The following is a 15,307-nucleotide window of genomic DNA, read 5'->3' on the forward strand; positions in this document are numbered from 1 at the left end:
CCCAATCATGTCACCTGGCCACATACCTCACTGTACTCGGTCAGCTTCCTAAGCTTGCAGCTACCTCCTCTCTGCTATTGGTTGGGATAGTTGTCCCTGGAAGCCCCGAAGTTACAGACATAATAATTTCTCTAACACCTTTGCCAATACTTGACCACACGGAGAAATGTTCAGAGGGTAAATAAGAACAATAACAGACAGTTAAACAAATAACATGATATGGCCCAAGATTTGAAAAGTCATCTCTGGAGAATATTTTTCATTGATGTGTATCATTAAATGAATGTCATTGCCATAAATTGGGCTCAGTAGTTCAGTTCAGGATATGCTGTCAATATTTTCATAAGAATTTGGGAAAGTTATGAAATAACCTATAAATGTCTGTTCTGTTTCTGATCTCAGGATCTCGGCTTTTAGTTGAGATGAATCTGTGCTTCACTTTATGTACATGCTCAGTAGTGACCAGTGCGGAGGAGTTGGAATCTCAGTCGGAAGTCAGGGAAATTGAGCAGTCTGAGTCGGTAGTTTGGCTTACTGACTCCACAGCTCTGGTCAATAGTTACTTTAACATATAAAGTACAAGTGCATGAAAGATTTTTTGTGTATAAATATACACAGTACCAAGCCACTTATATTAAATAAATATGAAATATATTGCTATAAAGTCATCCCAGATAAAGCAAAACATACTGGGTACCCCTCAAGGAAGAAGCTTGCATGAAACGCGCGTCAGAGGGATCTTGAGTGCATCTGACCATTATTTTTGATGGCTGGTAATATTTATATGTGGATTTATTTCAGTATGGCTTACATGCAGTCTGTTTTACTTTATCTGGAATGACTTTATAACAATGTTTCATAATTATTTTAAAAAAATTTGTGTATGAGTATACTCTGTAAGGGTGGTTTCACATTAGCGCTTTTTAAGCGCACGCACGGCCGGGGGTAGCTCCGCCCCCGAGCCGGCTCTCTGCCCGGCGTGCCCGCCCCTTGCTTGTAGCGCCGCCTCCTAGCGCACAGCGGCGCCTGCGATCGGCGCACCCTATCTTTAGCATAGGGTGCGCAGATCGTGCGCAGGCCGTGCGCTAGTTGCGCTTTGACCTGCGCTGCGCACTTTTGACGGTGCGCCGTGCGCGCCAAAATCCGAAAAGTTTGATTTTGGCGTGCACGGCGCACCGTCAAAAGTGCGCAGCGCAGGTCAAAGCGCAACTAGCGCACGGCCTGCGCACGATCTGCGCACCCTATGCTAAAGATAGGGTGCGCCGATCGCAGGCGCCGCTGTGCGCTAGGAGGCGGCGCTACAAGCAAGGGGCGGGCACGCCGGGCAGAGAGCCGGCTCGGGGGCGGAGCTACCCCCGGCCGTGCGTGCGCTTAAAAAGCGCTAATGTGAAACCACCCTAACAAACGACGCTCGTTTCCCATAAGCTTCTTCTACCAGATTTTTGCTTCATATTGGTATCACAAATCTAGTAATTTGATTATTCTTTCAATCCATTCAGGTTCTTGCTAAGATTTTAGTTGATATCTACTGCATCGTTTTCCTGATTGGCTCTTCAAGGATTGATAGGGACAATGACAAGATGGTGGAGAGGATATTAAACCTCACCCTAGAGATCCTCTTCCAGCTTACTGGAGAGGTGAGAGATCCTGATGACGTCACATTACATCATTCTTATCTATGGGAATAACAGATGGACAGAACTGGAGAGGTGAGGAATCTGGAAATGTCTGTAGTGAGATTTATTAATGTGTCTCTCCATAACCAGGATTACACAGTAGTGAAGAAGACCTCTAGTGAACGCTGTCAGGAGCCTGTGTCTGTGGGCTTAGGGGTCTTCCCCATCCCTATCACTGGGCCTCCACCTCACCCCCTGATACATGAGGACATCAATGATCAGAAGATCCTAGAACTCACCTACAAGATGATTGAGCTACTGACTGGAGAGGTGACACTGCTGGGAATGCTGGGACATTATACAGTAACACTATGAAGGGATCGGGGGGATGACGGTATCATTGTATGTGTCAGGTTCCTATAAGGTGTCAGGATGTCGCTGTCTATTTCTCCATGGAGGAGTGGGAGTATTTAGAAGGACACAAAGATCTGTACAAGGACGTCATAATGGAGGTTCCCCAGCTCCTCACATCACCAGGTAATAGACAGGACTAAATACACACGGCCTATAATTATCTGTATGTAGAGAATGAATTCAGTCCCTGTATGTGTTTCCTCCAGATCTATCCAGTAAGAGGACAACACCAGAGAGATGTCCCCGTCCTCTTCTTCCACAGGACTGTAAACAAGAAGATCCCAATGTTCCTCAGGATCATCAGGTAGATGGAGAGAAGGTGTGATGAGATCTCCCCTATGATGTGTAGGCGGCTGTAAAGGTCTTGTGCTCAGTCTTGTTTTATCCACCAGTATTATGTGTTTTATACTTGTGTAATGAGAGCGGTGGAGATGGCAGGATTAGAGCTGATCATAGATGGGACTTCTCCATCTGTCTGTGACTTTTACAATATTTGTTTCAGGGTGAAGATCTGACCCATATTAATACTACAGAGACATATGTGAGGGGTGATGAGCGGTGTAAAGAGGAGATTCCTACATATGACTGCCCTGGTGAGTAGTGACCATTTCTCAGTCACCAGTTACTACAGCTTTGTGTTTCATTTTTTAGCTGTGTTCTTTAGTCTTTTATTCACTGTATATTTATGGTTTTCTAAAGCATTTTTCCATTTAGGTGGCTTTAACCTCTTCATGACTTATGAATTATATTTACGTCATCGGCTGTGCCCCTGACTTTGATGCGTGCTCTGTCCTACTCTACTCTAACCTAGTAAACATTTCTTAATTTTCAATACTCTTTTTAGGTATATTTTTCTTTTTCTTGAAGGGAATGTGTCAAATACATTTTTAAAATGACCAATAAGACCACATAAAAAAGACAGATGCCACCACACCACATATTACCACCACATAGTAACCGAATAATGCCACATACTACAATACTCCGTAATAAAAACACAATACTAATATTACCATAAGTGCCATTATACACAGGAGCTCTGTATATAGTGTACAGGAAATACAGTGATCACCAGTGACATTATACACAGGAGTTCTGTATACAGTATAGTTTATAATGTACAGGTAATACAGTGATTATCAGTGACATTATACATAGGAGCTTTGTATATATTGTCAGTCTACAGGTAATACAGGGATCACCAGTGACAATATACACAGGAGCTCTGTATATAGTGTGCAGGTAATACAGTGACATTATACACACCATCTCTTTATATAGTATATAGTGTCTGTGTACAGGTAACACACTGACTCACCAGTGACCTCTTTAGTTGAAGACCTTCATCTTTGCTTTTCCTCTTCATGCAGCACAGACGGCCATCACTTCTTCCTGCCGGGACTCGTCTCTGCATAAAATAGTGTTATTTAGTGCGTTCCGCCGTTCCTAAAAATAATAATAAAGTGCATTCGCCGCTCAGGGTCCACCGTGCAGTAGGTGTTACAACCGCTGCTGAGTAATGGCAGACGAGCAATATGGAGATATAATGCGCACGGGTTCAACTTCACCCAAAGTGCGCAGAGCGGGCTCTGTTCACACACAGAGGCGCCGCAACAAAAACGCTGAGCCTGTTAGTCACAGGCCTCAGATAAATGCACACACGGTATAAGGTCACAGGAGCAGGAACTAAGACAGAGGGGCTGCGTCCGTCTAGACCTATGGGTGTGTGCGGCGTCGCTACTGCGAACGCCAAGAAGGGCTGCAGCGCGGCGCAGGACACTGCCGCTGTACGACACAGCTACAAAGCAGGCGCTATGTCGGACGCTAGCGCAGAGGTGCGGTGTGCACAGTGGCCTAAGGCTTGCCACAGACTGGCGCAGACTACTGAACTAATTCCCTAACCACATGCATAATATCAGAGGGAAGGGGTTTCATAAGAAGTCAGTCACCAGAAACATACATCTGTCACCATTCACACATAGCAGTACAGTCTATACTAGCGCATGGCGGAACGGCCATGCGCGCTTTTTATAGCAGCCGGGACCTTCCAGATCTCAGAGATGGACCAGTGAGATCTGGAGCAGGACCTGAGCACATAATTCCCGATCTCCAATGGGAAACAGTCTCATGAGCATGCTCAGTAGGAGGACAGAGGGACTTAGCCCCTGGAGAGATTTGCTGCAAGGCAATCTCCTCTGCGGTAAATAAAGAGCAAGAGACCGCAGAATGCAAAGGTCTGGATTCCTGCAGAGCAGATGCAGGAACCTGACTCCTAACAAATAGTTATCTACAGCACCGCTTCCACAGCACATTCCTCATTTTTCCCAACTTCTACACCGTTGAATACAGATGTGCACCCAACATTGCCATATAATTAGTAATTATGCAATCCACCATTCCAAATATAAATTGGAATCCACCACTGTGCCCCCACTAGCTATAAATAGCCACTTTTCCCACTCAATAAATATATAAATTAGCATCTCTACTCTTTCCCCCAATTAATTAATAATCACACTCCTGCATCCTGAACACCCCCCTACTCTGTACCTCCTGATCCCCCGATTCATTATATTTACTTGATCCCTCCACCCCAATTCATTGTAATGTCCACCCCCAAACCCTGAGACTGACGTATCTGAATGAGTGTGAGGCTTGGTTACTATTCCTAGCGTGCGTCCCACAGAATGGAAGACAAGCCACATTACATAGAATAAATGAGCCTCCTTTTACTTGGTTTCTGGTGGGAGTTCATTTGAGTCTAGAGGGAGATTTAGGGTCATTATGGCATTTGTCCTATAAAGAGATACTGAGCTGGCTTTTTTCACCCACATTCAAACAGCCATGCCATTATGGATTACACCTTAATTGTGGTCCCCTGATGAGCCCTGACATTGGGAGGGGGTGAAACGCGTAGGGACGATGCTATTGGGACTGGATTCATAGAAGTAACCTATTATGGTCTTTCTGGGCATGCTTTTTTTTTTTTTTGTGGTCTTGGGATTGATTGTACCAAAGACCAAAACTGTGATATAGGATTCCCGTATTTGATAAGGACTATTAATCATTAAGCATGTCCAGATATTTACTAGCTGAGTAGACATAGCATGTTTGTACATCAAGCTTATGTGCATTTCATTGTAAGAGCCCACTTTCTTTATTGCTTGAGGGAAAGCATCTAGACTAGGCATATTACATCCAGGTAGTGGAATTCTTGGCCATCTAGTACTTTCTATGGCCCAGTCTACGGGATGACTAGCTGGCGAAGAATACCTCTTATTGAGGGTCAGTTTTGTATGGGCATTTTTTGAGACCATGTTTTCGCCAAGTGTAGTGAGGTATACTATAGTTCATGCTGCTTCAATTTAGGAGCAAGTGCTCGTTTCCTCAAAGACCTATAAACTCTACTGGCTATTCAGCTGTTTTTTTGGGTTTGTGGTTGGGTGGTGATAGGTTGGTTTTGTTTTTTGTAATATACTATTAATTATGTCGACTTTGTAGCCCTCTATTGCAATAGAACTACTTTTATATATTTTTGTCAAATAAAAATATTGTTTTTATTTGTATTCAAGAGGGCTTATATTTGATACTCCTCTTTTTCTGAGATGATCTGTATCGTTTTTTCAAAACCTACCTTGTTCTAGGTGCTGTCAGTTATATTTGTCTACATACAATAGAGTAAATATATAAAAAAAAATGTTGATTGATGGCTTCCCTTGGACAATGTATCACAACAGGATCTCCAATCCTCTAGTGGCAGATCGAATCCCATCTCCTCTTCCCATTGTATCATAAATTTGTTTTTTCTCATCATGGGGTGGGTTAAGAATTGAGTATATTAAGGATATGTTTCCTTTTCCCATTGGATCATTAATGCACTTTTGATCAAAACTAGACACACGTCACGTATAGGGTTGGTTTTTGTTTGGGAGAAGACTATTGGCAAAGTGGAGGACCTGGATTATACGCATGGTCTCTCCAACTGGTGGTTCGTATTTTCGACTAAATTCCGGTCTGTCTAGTAGAATATTGAAATGCTTTAATGTAGTGATCCCTCGTAAGATCCACCATGCGAACATATTTGGGTTGAGGCCCGGTAGGAACATTGGGTTGCACACGATGGAGGTCAAAGGGGAGATGGTTCAGACTGTAGCATATATTTGAATCTAGCTTTCCTCCAAAGAATAAGGGAATGGGCTGTAAAGGGAGCCGTTAAAATTATACCTTTTGGAATTTTCCCCGTGGACCACAGCAGGCCCGGTAATGAAAATGGTTTGACAAGATGTGACTCTAAGCGGACCCATCTTGGTTTATTGTTTTGAGAACAGATATTTGTCAATTGTGCTATTTGGGCGGATTTAAAATAAAGGGCAAAATTTGGGAGTGATACACCCCCTAGTCTTCTATGAAAAAAACATTACTTTTTGTGAAATCCTAGCTTTCTTTCCCTGCCACGTGAATCTAGTAATATCGGAGTGTAAGTTGGAAAATGTCCTGGTCGGTATCGCTATTGGTAGGGATCGAAAAAGGTATAAGAATCGAGGTAGAGATACCATTTTTAGTGTATGTAGTCTACCCAGCCAAGATAAATTCAATGAGGACTACCCAGAATTACATATTTTTAGGCTCCACGACGTAGCACAAAAAATGCAATAATGGGAGATCTAAACATCGGATCTACCTAAAAATGGTATCAATAAAAACGTCAGCTCGACGCGCAAAACAGAATCCTTCATTCAGCCCCAGATCTTGAAAAATAAAAATGTAACGCGTCTCGGAAGTGGCCCCAAACGCAATAACTTTTAAACTTGAAATTTTTTTTTGTCTCCACCTTTAATTTAATAAGAACCGATACATGTTTGGTATCTGCGTACTCATATGGACCTGGGGAATCAAATTACTGGGTAAGTTTTACCATGTAGTGGACAGGATAAATAAAAGCAAAAACCATTTTGGAGTTGCCCTATTTTTCCATTTTCACCTCATTTGGACTTTTTTTTTTGTTTTCTAGTACACTATATGGTAAAATCAATGGGGTCATTCAAAAGTACAACTCGTCTCGCAAGAACCAAGCCCTCATATGGCTATATTGAAGGAAAAATAAAAAAGTGATAAGCAAAGGATTGTGTCTGGCATATATTCTTACCTAATAGATACTGCCAAAGGACGGGTATAATAAGGTGCCTTAGACTACCCTATTTTTTAGACTATAAGACACACTTTTTCCTCCAAGAATGTGGGGTGCTTCTTATAGTCCAGATGTACCTGCTGTGGATTGGGAGGTGGGGGAGCGGCAGTGGGTCACAAGGGGCAGGAGCCTGCTGCTGCTGCGACTAACTCCTCTGCCCGCTGCTAAAGAGAAATGAATATTCACTGCTCTCCGTGCAAAAGCAGTGAATATTCATTTCTCTTTATTAATATTAATAATAAGACGACCCTGCTCGTGAGGGATTACAATCTACAATGAGGTGAGGGAGATGTAAATACACACCTGTACTTTGTAATGATGTATTTACAATGAAGGTCCAGCCATCTTGAGGGAGAGAAGGATGGATGGAGATATTGAATGGGCTACACACACACATTTACACATAGAATGACTTTGATTAGTGAACGTGATAAGCTGCTCTGAACAAATGTGTTTTGAGGGAGCGCCGAAAACTATGCAAATTGTGGTTAGTCCTAATTTCTTGGGGTAGAGCATTCCAGAGGATGGGAGCAGCACGGGAGAAGTCTTGGAGTCGGGAGTGGGAGGTACGGATTAGTGCAGAGGTTAGTCGAAATTCGTTTGCAGAGCGCAGCGATCGGCTAGGCCGATAGACAGAAATGAGGGAGGAGATGTAGGGGGGGGTGCCGCACTGTGGAGAGCTTTGTGGGTGAGAACAAGTACTTTGAATTGGATCCTATAATGAATGGGCAGCCAGTGTAATGACTGACGAAGAGCGGACACGTCCGAGTACCGATTAGCCAGATGGACGACCCTGGCTGCTGCATTAAGTATGGACTGGAGAGGGGATAGTCGAGTGACAGCGCGCCCAATTAATAGTAATCCAGGGGGGAGTGGATCAATGCTACAGTGAGGGTTTAAATAGAGACACGCTGTTAGCTGCAGCTGCCGGCTTACTTCAGCTGCATGGAGAGCAGTGAATATTCACTGATCTTTAATAGCAGGCACAATAGCAGCAGCCGCCGGCTTCCTGCAGCTGCTGGGTGATCGTGTGTGCCCACTATTAAAGAGAATGAATATTCACTGCTCTCCACTCCTATGGAAGCAGAGAGCAGTAAATATTCATTGCCTTTAGTAGCAATCACACGGAAACGCTCGGCAGCTGCAGGAAGTCGGCGGCTTCGGCTAACACTGTTCCCTCTATTAAAGATCAGTGAATATTCTCTGCGCCACACGACCATGTTCCCGGCGTTGGGAGCAGTGAGTATTCCGGCAGCTGTCCTCTGCTTGTAGGCACTGCATGACGTCACTGACATGCACAGCTTACAAGCATAAATCAGCTGCTGGCATCGGAACAAGATGCTGCGAGGGAGCACAGGGGAAGGTAAGTAGATGTTTTTTTGTTTTTTTTTTATGTTTTTCTGATGCCTATCAGGATGGGGATGAGGGGATTATGTCTACCTGGAGTGAGGAGATAATATATACCAGGATAGGGGATATTAGTTCAGAATTGAAAACATTTTTTTACATTTTATACTTCAATTTTTTTCTAATGCCCTCTTCTAAAACCTAGGTGCTTCTTATAGTCCAAAATATATGATAAATCACTAAAATTGGTAGGTCTGTGTTATCAAACCAATTGAAGGATTGCATCTTATTCAAAACTCTTTAATAAACTAAATATTGTAAGGGAATAAAAATTAAAATGGTAAAGAAAAATACTGTACTATGAGGTACGCTCCTGAAAATTGATAGTACAGACCACTTGGATGGACATGCAGTGGGCCTAATATGTACACTCTCCTATGTGCTTACAAGCTGTAAAACAAACAGTCTCCCTAGAAAACTGTCCACCCTTGATAAACTGCGGAGGTAACTGGTAACCTTGGCAAACCGAAAACTCTAAAATAAAAGTACCTCTATTCTTGAGAACAGAGAGGATTTTTAATAAGAGTTAAATTGCAAAGTTGCTTGCTTTATTAAGCACTTTGCAATTTTACCCACTTATCAAGTTGAGACTACTGTAAAGTAGCGCTTGTTATTCATGTTGGGGACACTCGCTTGGCAGCCGATTAACCAGGTCCAGCACGGGTTTTTCACATGAATCAGACCATTCGGTTTATTAATCAGCATAAACCATATACTGCAACAGTCTTATATCCAACAACAGAATGTTCATGATAGAGCTCCGCTCTCTCAGCCCTGTGGTCACACAGGGTGTGCTTTCTCCAGCAACCAGGCTCTATAGCCTCAGTTATTTCCCCCTGTCCGGGGTTACCTCTTAGTTGCTTCTCACTCCGGATGTCCATTCCCTCCTGGGAACTGTCACACACACACGTGCAGGCCATTATACACAGGCCTCCCCGGGTCAGCGGCCTCCGCATGTGCTCTTCAGGAAGGCAGCACCTCTTCCAGCACATCAGCCTTCCGGGACCTTCCACACGGACCAATCAGATCCAGGCACTCTCTCATGTGGCCTACCCTGGTCACCTTATATGGTCCGTAGCCACCCCTGGGTGGGTTTGTAGGTGACTGAACCCACCCGTCCCACCAAGTCACCTGGAAGCTTTCCCTGATGCACTGTAACAAATAACTTCAGCAGTACCTCTGCTGATTAACACACGTTCAAGCTTCCATCCCAGGGCCACCCACCCTGGGGATACATAACGGTCATTTACCATCCTAGCGTTCATCCTACCTCCATTACCACATTGGATATACCTGTGTGCATGACCCATACAGCGCCCCCTAGCTGTCACAGTGGTCACTGCACCACACTACCCTTCTAATGCCAGGGCATCTCCATTTCTTACCATTCTGTTTCTTCACTATGATCAGCTCTGTGCTAAAGTGTATTTAGGTGTCTCTACTGAAAGCCGAAAAGTGCAAGAAAACCATCTAGTGTCCTAATATCATTATGTACACGTTCTTGCTCAATTTTTTCCATTATTTAATTTTGCTATTTTATATGGAAATGTTACAAAATATGACAATAACCTTAACAATATAAAATAACTTATTTTATTTCACATAAATTTGTTTTATTCTTGGCAGGTATCTTTACTAGGAACTCTGAGAACCATCTAATAGCCTCAGATTTTAAATCAGATGATCATGCTATCACATCAGATATATATGAAGAGCATGTCATTGTTCCAGATGTACCCTCAGCCCTTCACAGCATTGATCTGTCATTTGGGCAACAGGTGCTATCTTCAGATCTATCAAAGAATGTTAAGCAAAGTAAAAGTTACAGAAGTGGTGGTAAAGAGCGAAGAGCTTCCACAGGGGAGAAGCCTTTTTCATGTTCACAATGCTGCAAAAGATTTAACTATAAATCAGATCTTGTTATACATCACAGAATTCACACTGGGGAGAAACCATATTCATGTTCAGAATGTGGGAAATGCTTTAAGGCTAAATGTGATGTAATTAAACATCAAAGAAGTCAAGCAGGGGAGAAACCATTTTTATGTGGAAAATGTTTTAATCGAATATCAAATTTTGTTGAGCAACGAAAAATTCACACAGAGGAGAAACCACATTCATGTTTGAATTGTGGAAAATGTTTTAAACAGAAATCAACTCTTACCAGACATCAGAGAATTCACACGGGGGAGAAGCCATTTTCATGTTCAGAATGTGGGAAGTGCTTTAGCCATAAATCAACCTTTGTGGTACATCAGAGAAGTCACACAGGGGAGAAGCCACATTCATGTTTGGAATGCGGAAAATGTTTTAAACAAAAATCAACTCTTGCAATACATTGGAGAATTCACACAGGGGAGAAGCCATTTTCATGTTCAGAATGTGGGAAGTGCTTTAGACAAAAATCAACCTTTGTTCTACATCAAAGAAGCCACAGAGGGGAGAAACCACATTCATGTTTAGAATGCGGAAAATGTTTTAAAGAGAAATCAACTCTTGCAATACATCGGAGAATACACACAGGGGAGAAGCCGTTTTCATGTTCAGAATGTGGGAAGTGCTTTAGCCATAAATCAGCCTTTGTTATACATCAGAGAAACCACACAGGAGAGAAGCCGTATTCATGTTTGGAATGTGGAAAATGTTTTAAGCAGAAATCAAGTCTTGCAATACATCAGAGAAGCCACACAGGGGAGAAGCCGTATTTATGTTCAGAATGTGGGAAATGTTACAGGGGTAAAGTAGATCTCGTTAGACATCAAAGAAGTCATACAGGAGAGAAACCATATTCATGCCCAGACTGTAAGAAATGTTTTAATAGGAAATCAAGTCTTTTAATACATAAAAAAACTCACATACAGATTAAGTCATAATTATGCTCTGTATGTTCAAAATATTTTACCAACACATTACAACTTCATAAACATCTATGAGCGCACGTTGGATGGTAGAAATTTTTTTAAAACTTAAATTTAATGGATGAATCATACTAAATATATGTTACCATCAAAGTCATATGCCATAAATCAAGTAAGGGAATGCTGTTTAGAGCAGCGAATGATGACGGTAAGAATTCATGTTCTATGGCGTGCAAATGTAAAAAAAAAAAAAAAAAAAAAAAATTTATAAAGAAGGCAAAAAGTGGAAAAAAAAGTGTTTTCATTCGTTTTGGAATTTCTTTTTTTTTTTTTTTTTTTATGGCGTTCCATGTGGTATAATAATGAAGTAACATAGCACAAGTGGTTTAGATTACAAGGATGCCAAATTATAGAATCTTTTAACATGTTTTTATTCGGTCGTCCATGACAGCACCACCTGAGAGATGGGATCCGCCCTTCAGGAACAGGAAACCTACAGGTACAAAAGGGCGGCACCTCTCCCACGCATCAGTTGGTTTCCTGTTCCTAGAGGACAGGACTCCCTACAGATCGTCCGTCATGGATCGTCGAGGTTTTCCATTCCGGCTGACCGACCCAGGTAGCGGGGGGGTCTCCTACCTCGGTCAGCGCAGGGTCCCTGGAAGTGCCACGGTGGGGCCGGGTAGGTCTCCACGGCAGTGGACGGAGCAGGTGGAGCAAAGGGTCCGGTGGACAGCCGTCTCCATAGTGCCAGCACCAGGAGGTATGTATGCCCCGGGCCCCTCCTGGTGCGTTCCCCCGGAGTCTGGTCTTCTCCCCGTCCGGGCCGACGTTGGCGCCCAGTCGGCAGGCGCAGAGCGACGCACGTGGGGGCTGGAGGCATTTCTGAGCCGGGGGGCGCCGTGCCGGCTCCTTTCCGCGCGCTCCCTTGGTCTCAGGTGAGCGGTGGAAGGGGCGGGGCCGGGAACGCCGAATCCGGAAGTTGGGTGCCGGCCGGCTTTCCGATGTGCGCCGTGGAAGCGCGGCTGTCCTGGGTCGCGTGCGGTGGCCGGGGTGGGGGGACTGGAACACGGGGCGGGGGGGGTCCCGGGTGGAAGGTGCCTCGGCCAGAACCCTGCTGACCCGTACATCAGGAGGCTTTATAAGGCAGGCGGGGACGCTGCTGGGGTGCTTCTGAAGGCCCAGCAATGGATATGACTGAAGCCCCCATAGACCAGCTGGACGAGGTGCAGGAGCACCTGCAGAAACAGGCCACAGTGAAGCCTCATACGAGTGGCCAGCAAAAGAAGCAGGGACGAACGATCAGAAGAAGATCCGCAGAAGTTCCTCCAGACTAAAGGATCCCCCTGCCTCCCTCCATGATCCGGTACCTGCTTCAACTGCATGGGTAAGAGATCTCCGTGAATGTACCCTGATGCAGTGTTCCCTTATGTTTTTTCGCAGGGGAGGAAAGCTACGGGAAAGCAGAAGCACAGGGAATGTGCCCTCTGTAGTTGCCCCTTGCCAGATGGCCACTCTAAAAAGTTATGTCAGCCATGCATGCGACAGACGGTAGGGGTTGAAAAGGAACAATAGTCCAGGGGTGGATTGACAGGCCCTTACACTCTCCCCCGTTTATACAGGTAGCGGAAGAGACGCCTGACTTCACTATAAGCCTGAGGGAGATAATCAGGACAGAGATGAAAGCCCTATCCCAAGGGGAATCTTCTAGGAGAAGAGAGGCTAGTTTTTCAGGCTCGGAGTCCTCGGTCGCCCCTAGGAAAGATGATGACTCCTCAGATTCCCCGTCCTCCTTTTCGGATGAAGACTAGCCGGTTCTGCTTCCCCTTAGACCAAATGTATAAGCTAGTCAAAGCAATAAGGTCCATCATGGGGGTAGCAGACACAAAGCCGGAACGCTCAGCACAGGACATGATGTTCGGGGTCTAGATCCCAGGAAGCGCAGGGCCTTTCCATTAAATGATAAAGTCCAGAGTCTGATAGAGAATGGAAGGCCTTAAAATGGAGGCCTTAAAAAAGGGGCACCTTGCCACTAGCCTTCAAGCGGAGGTACCCTTTTGATGACCCAGTGGTAAGCAGATGGGATAAGGCCCCTAAGCTGGACGCGGCAGTAGCCAAAGCCTCCAAAAAAATCCTCCATACCTTTTGATGACATTGCCTCCTTAAAAGATCCACTGGATAAAAAAGCGGATTCTTTTCTAAAGGGAACATGGGAGATGTCAGCGGGCGCCCTAAGACCAGCGATAGCTGCCACATGTACAGCCAGATCCATGATGGTCTGGCTAGATCAACTGGATTCTCAGCTGAAAGACGGAGCCTCGAGAGCATCCATTCGTAAAACTGCTGATCATCCAAAATGCCGCTGCTTTTTTAGCTGATGCTTCGGCAGACTCTGCAAGGATGGCGGCTAGAACAGCGGGATTGTCTGATGCAGCTCGAAGGGCGCTCTGGTTAAAATGCTGGCCGGGAGATATCCAGGCCAGGTCCTGACTCTGTTCCATTCCGTGTGAGGGGGAATATCTTTTTGGCCCCGTCCTGGACGAACTATTAGAAAAAGCCGGGGATGATAAAAAGAAATTCCCCAGTCTGCCGAACCCTTCTTATAAGATAAAACTGAGGAGAGAAAGAGCGCAATAGGGTCTTATCTGGGTAACAGATTAAATAAATTCAGAGAATCTACTCACCTTTTCCAAGATAGTTTAAAGCATGTAGATCAATGTCAGTCTGCTGCACGCCCGAGGTTCACGTCCGTGACCACAGATAAAGATCCTTTTGGATAAATTATTGGGCTTATTGTGCGCTGCTGAGCCAAAGATAAAGTCACCACATGAAATACATTAAAGTATTTCATGTGGTGACTTTATCTTTGGCTCAGCAGCACACAATAAGCCCAATAATTTATCCAAAAGAACCCTTCTTATAGACGTCCCTTTACCAGGAAAGGATATTACCGTAGAAGGCCGTCCAGAGATCAGGGTAGATGGGATGAGAAAAGAAGGAAAGGTACAGGATTTATGTTTGGAGGAGGGGGGGGCCAGGAAGGTCCAGCATGTGACACTAAAAAGCCGCCCCAATGACTAGTTGCTACGGTAGGAGGGAGACTAGCTGCCTTCTACCAAGCCTGGTCGCTAATCTCTAGTAGCAACTGGATACTGGGGGTGATAGCTGCGGGACTACGACTAGAATTCTCCTGGGTTCCCCAAGATCGATTTAAAGTCACCCCACTCAGGTATTCCACATCAGAACAAGCTGCCCTGGTGGCCGAGGTTCATGATCTATGCCGCAAGAAGGTCCTAACTGAGGTTCCAGAGGGAGAAAGGGGGAAAGGTTTCTGCTCCCCTCTGTTCCTGGTCTGTAAGCCAGACAGCTCCTTTAGGACTATAATAAATCTTAAGGCCCTCAACGAGTTTCTGGTCATACGTCCGTTCAAAATGGAAACAATCAATTCCACAATAAAATTGCTGTTTCAAAATTGCTTTATGGTGGTGGTAGATTTTAAAAGATGCCTACTACCATATACCCATTCATGCAGCTCATCAGCGCTTCCTCAGAGTGGCGGTTCAGTTAGATGGGTCAGTTCGACATTTCCAATATGCGGTCCTCCCCTTTGGGGTGGCAGTCGCTCCCGGGTGTTTACTAAAGTTACAGCGGAAGTTATGGCCCATCTACGTGAATCAGACATTCTAGTAGTCCCCTACCTGGATGACTTCCTTATTGTAGGGAAAACGGCAGAACATTGTTTGGAACAGCTTCAAAGGGCGATGTCTGCCCTAGAGCGGTTAGGATGGTTGCTTAACATCAAAAAATCTCGGTTACAGCCGATG

The 15,307-nt window shown here is 44.5% G+C and overlaps 1 protein-coding gene across 1 annotated transcript in view; it reads left to right on the top strand.

Annotated features, from left to right (window-relative positions):
* Positions 1-15,307, top strand: part of LOC141093966 (uncharacterized) — a 146,453-nt gene that overhangs the window by 53,399 nt on the left and 77,747 nt on the right. Inside the window, exons 8-13 of the mRNA XM_073579639.1 lie at positions 1,487-1,637; positions 1,767-1,946; positions 2,030-2,153; positions 2,237-2,334; positions 2,533-2,623; positions 10,252-11,495. Coding sequence (XP_073435740.1) covers positions 1,487-1,637; positions 1,767-1,946; positions 2,030-2,153; positions 2,237-2,334; positions 2,533-2,623; positions 10,252-11,495 — 1,888 coding nt within the window. The remainder of the gene's footprint in view (positions 1-1,486; positions 1,638-1,766; positions 1,947-2,029; positions 2,154-2,236; positions 2,335-2,532; positions 2,624-10,251; positions 11,496-15,307) is intronic.

The sequence above is a fragment of the Dendrobates tinctorius genome, unplaced genomic scaffold (genome assembly GCF_039654945.1).
Source record: "Dendrobates tinctorius isolate UK_male_01 unplaced genomic scaffold, ASM3965494v1 ptg000063l, whole genome shotgun sequence".
NCBI classification, from domain to species: domain Eukaryota; kingdom Metazoa; phylum Chordata; class Amphibia; order Anura; family Dendrobatidae; genus Dendrobates; species Dendrobates tinctorius.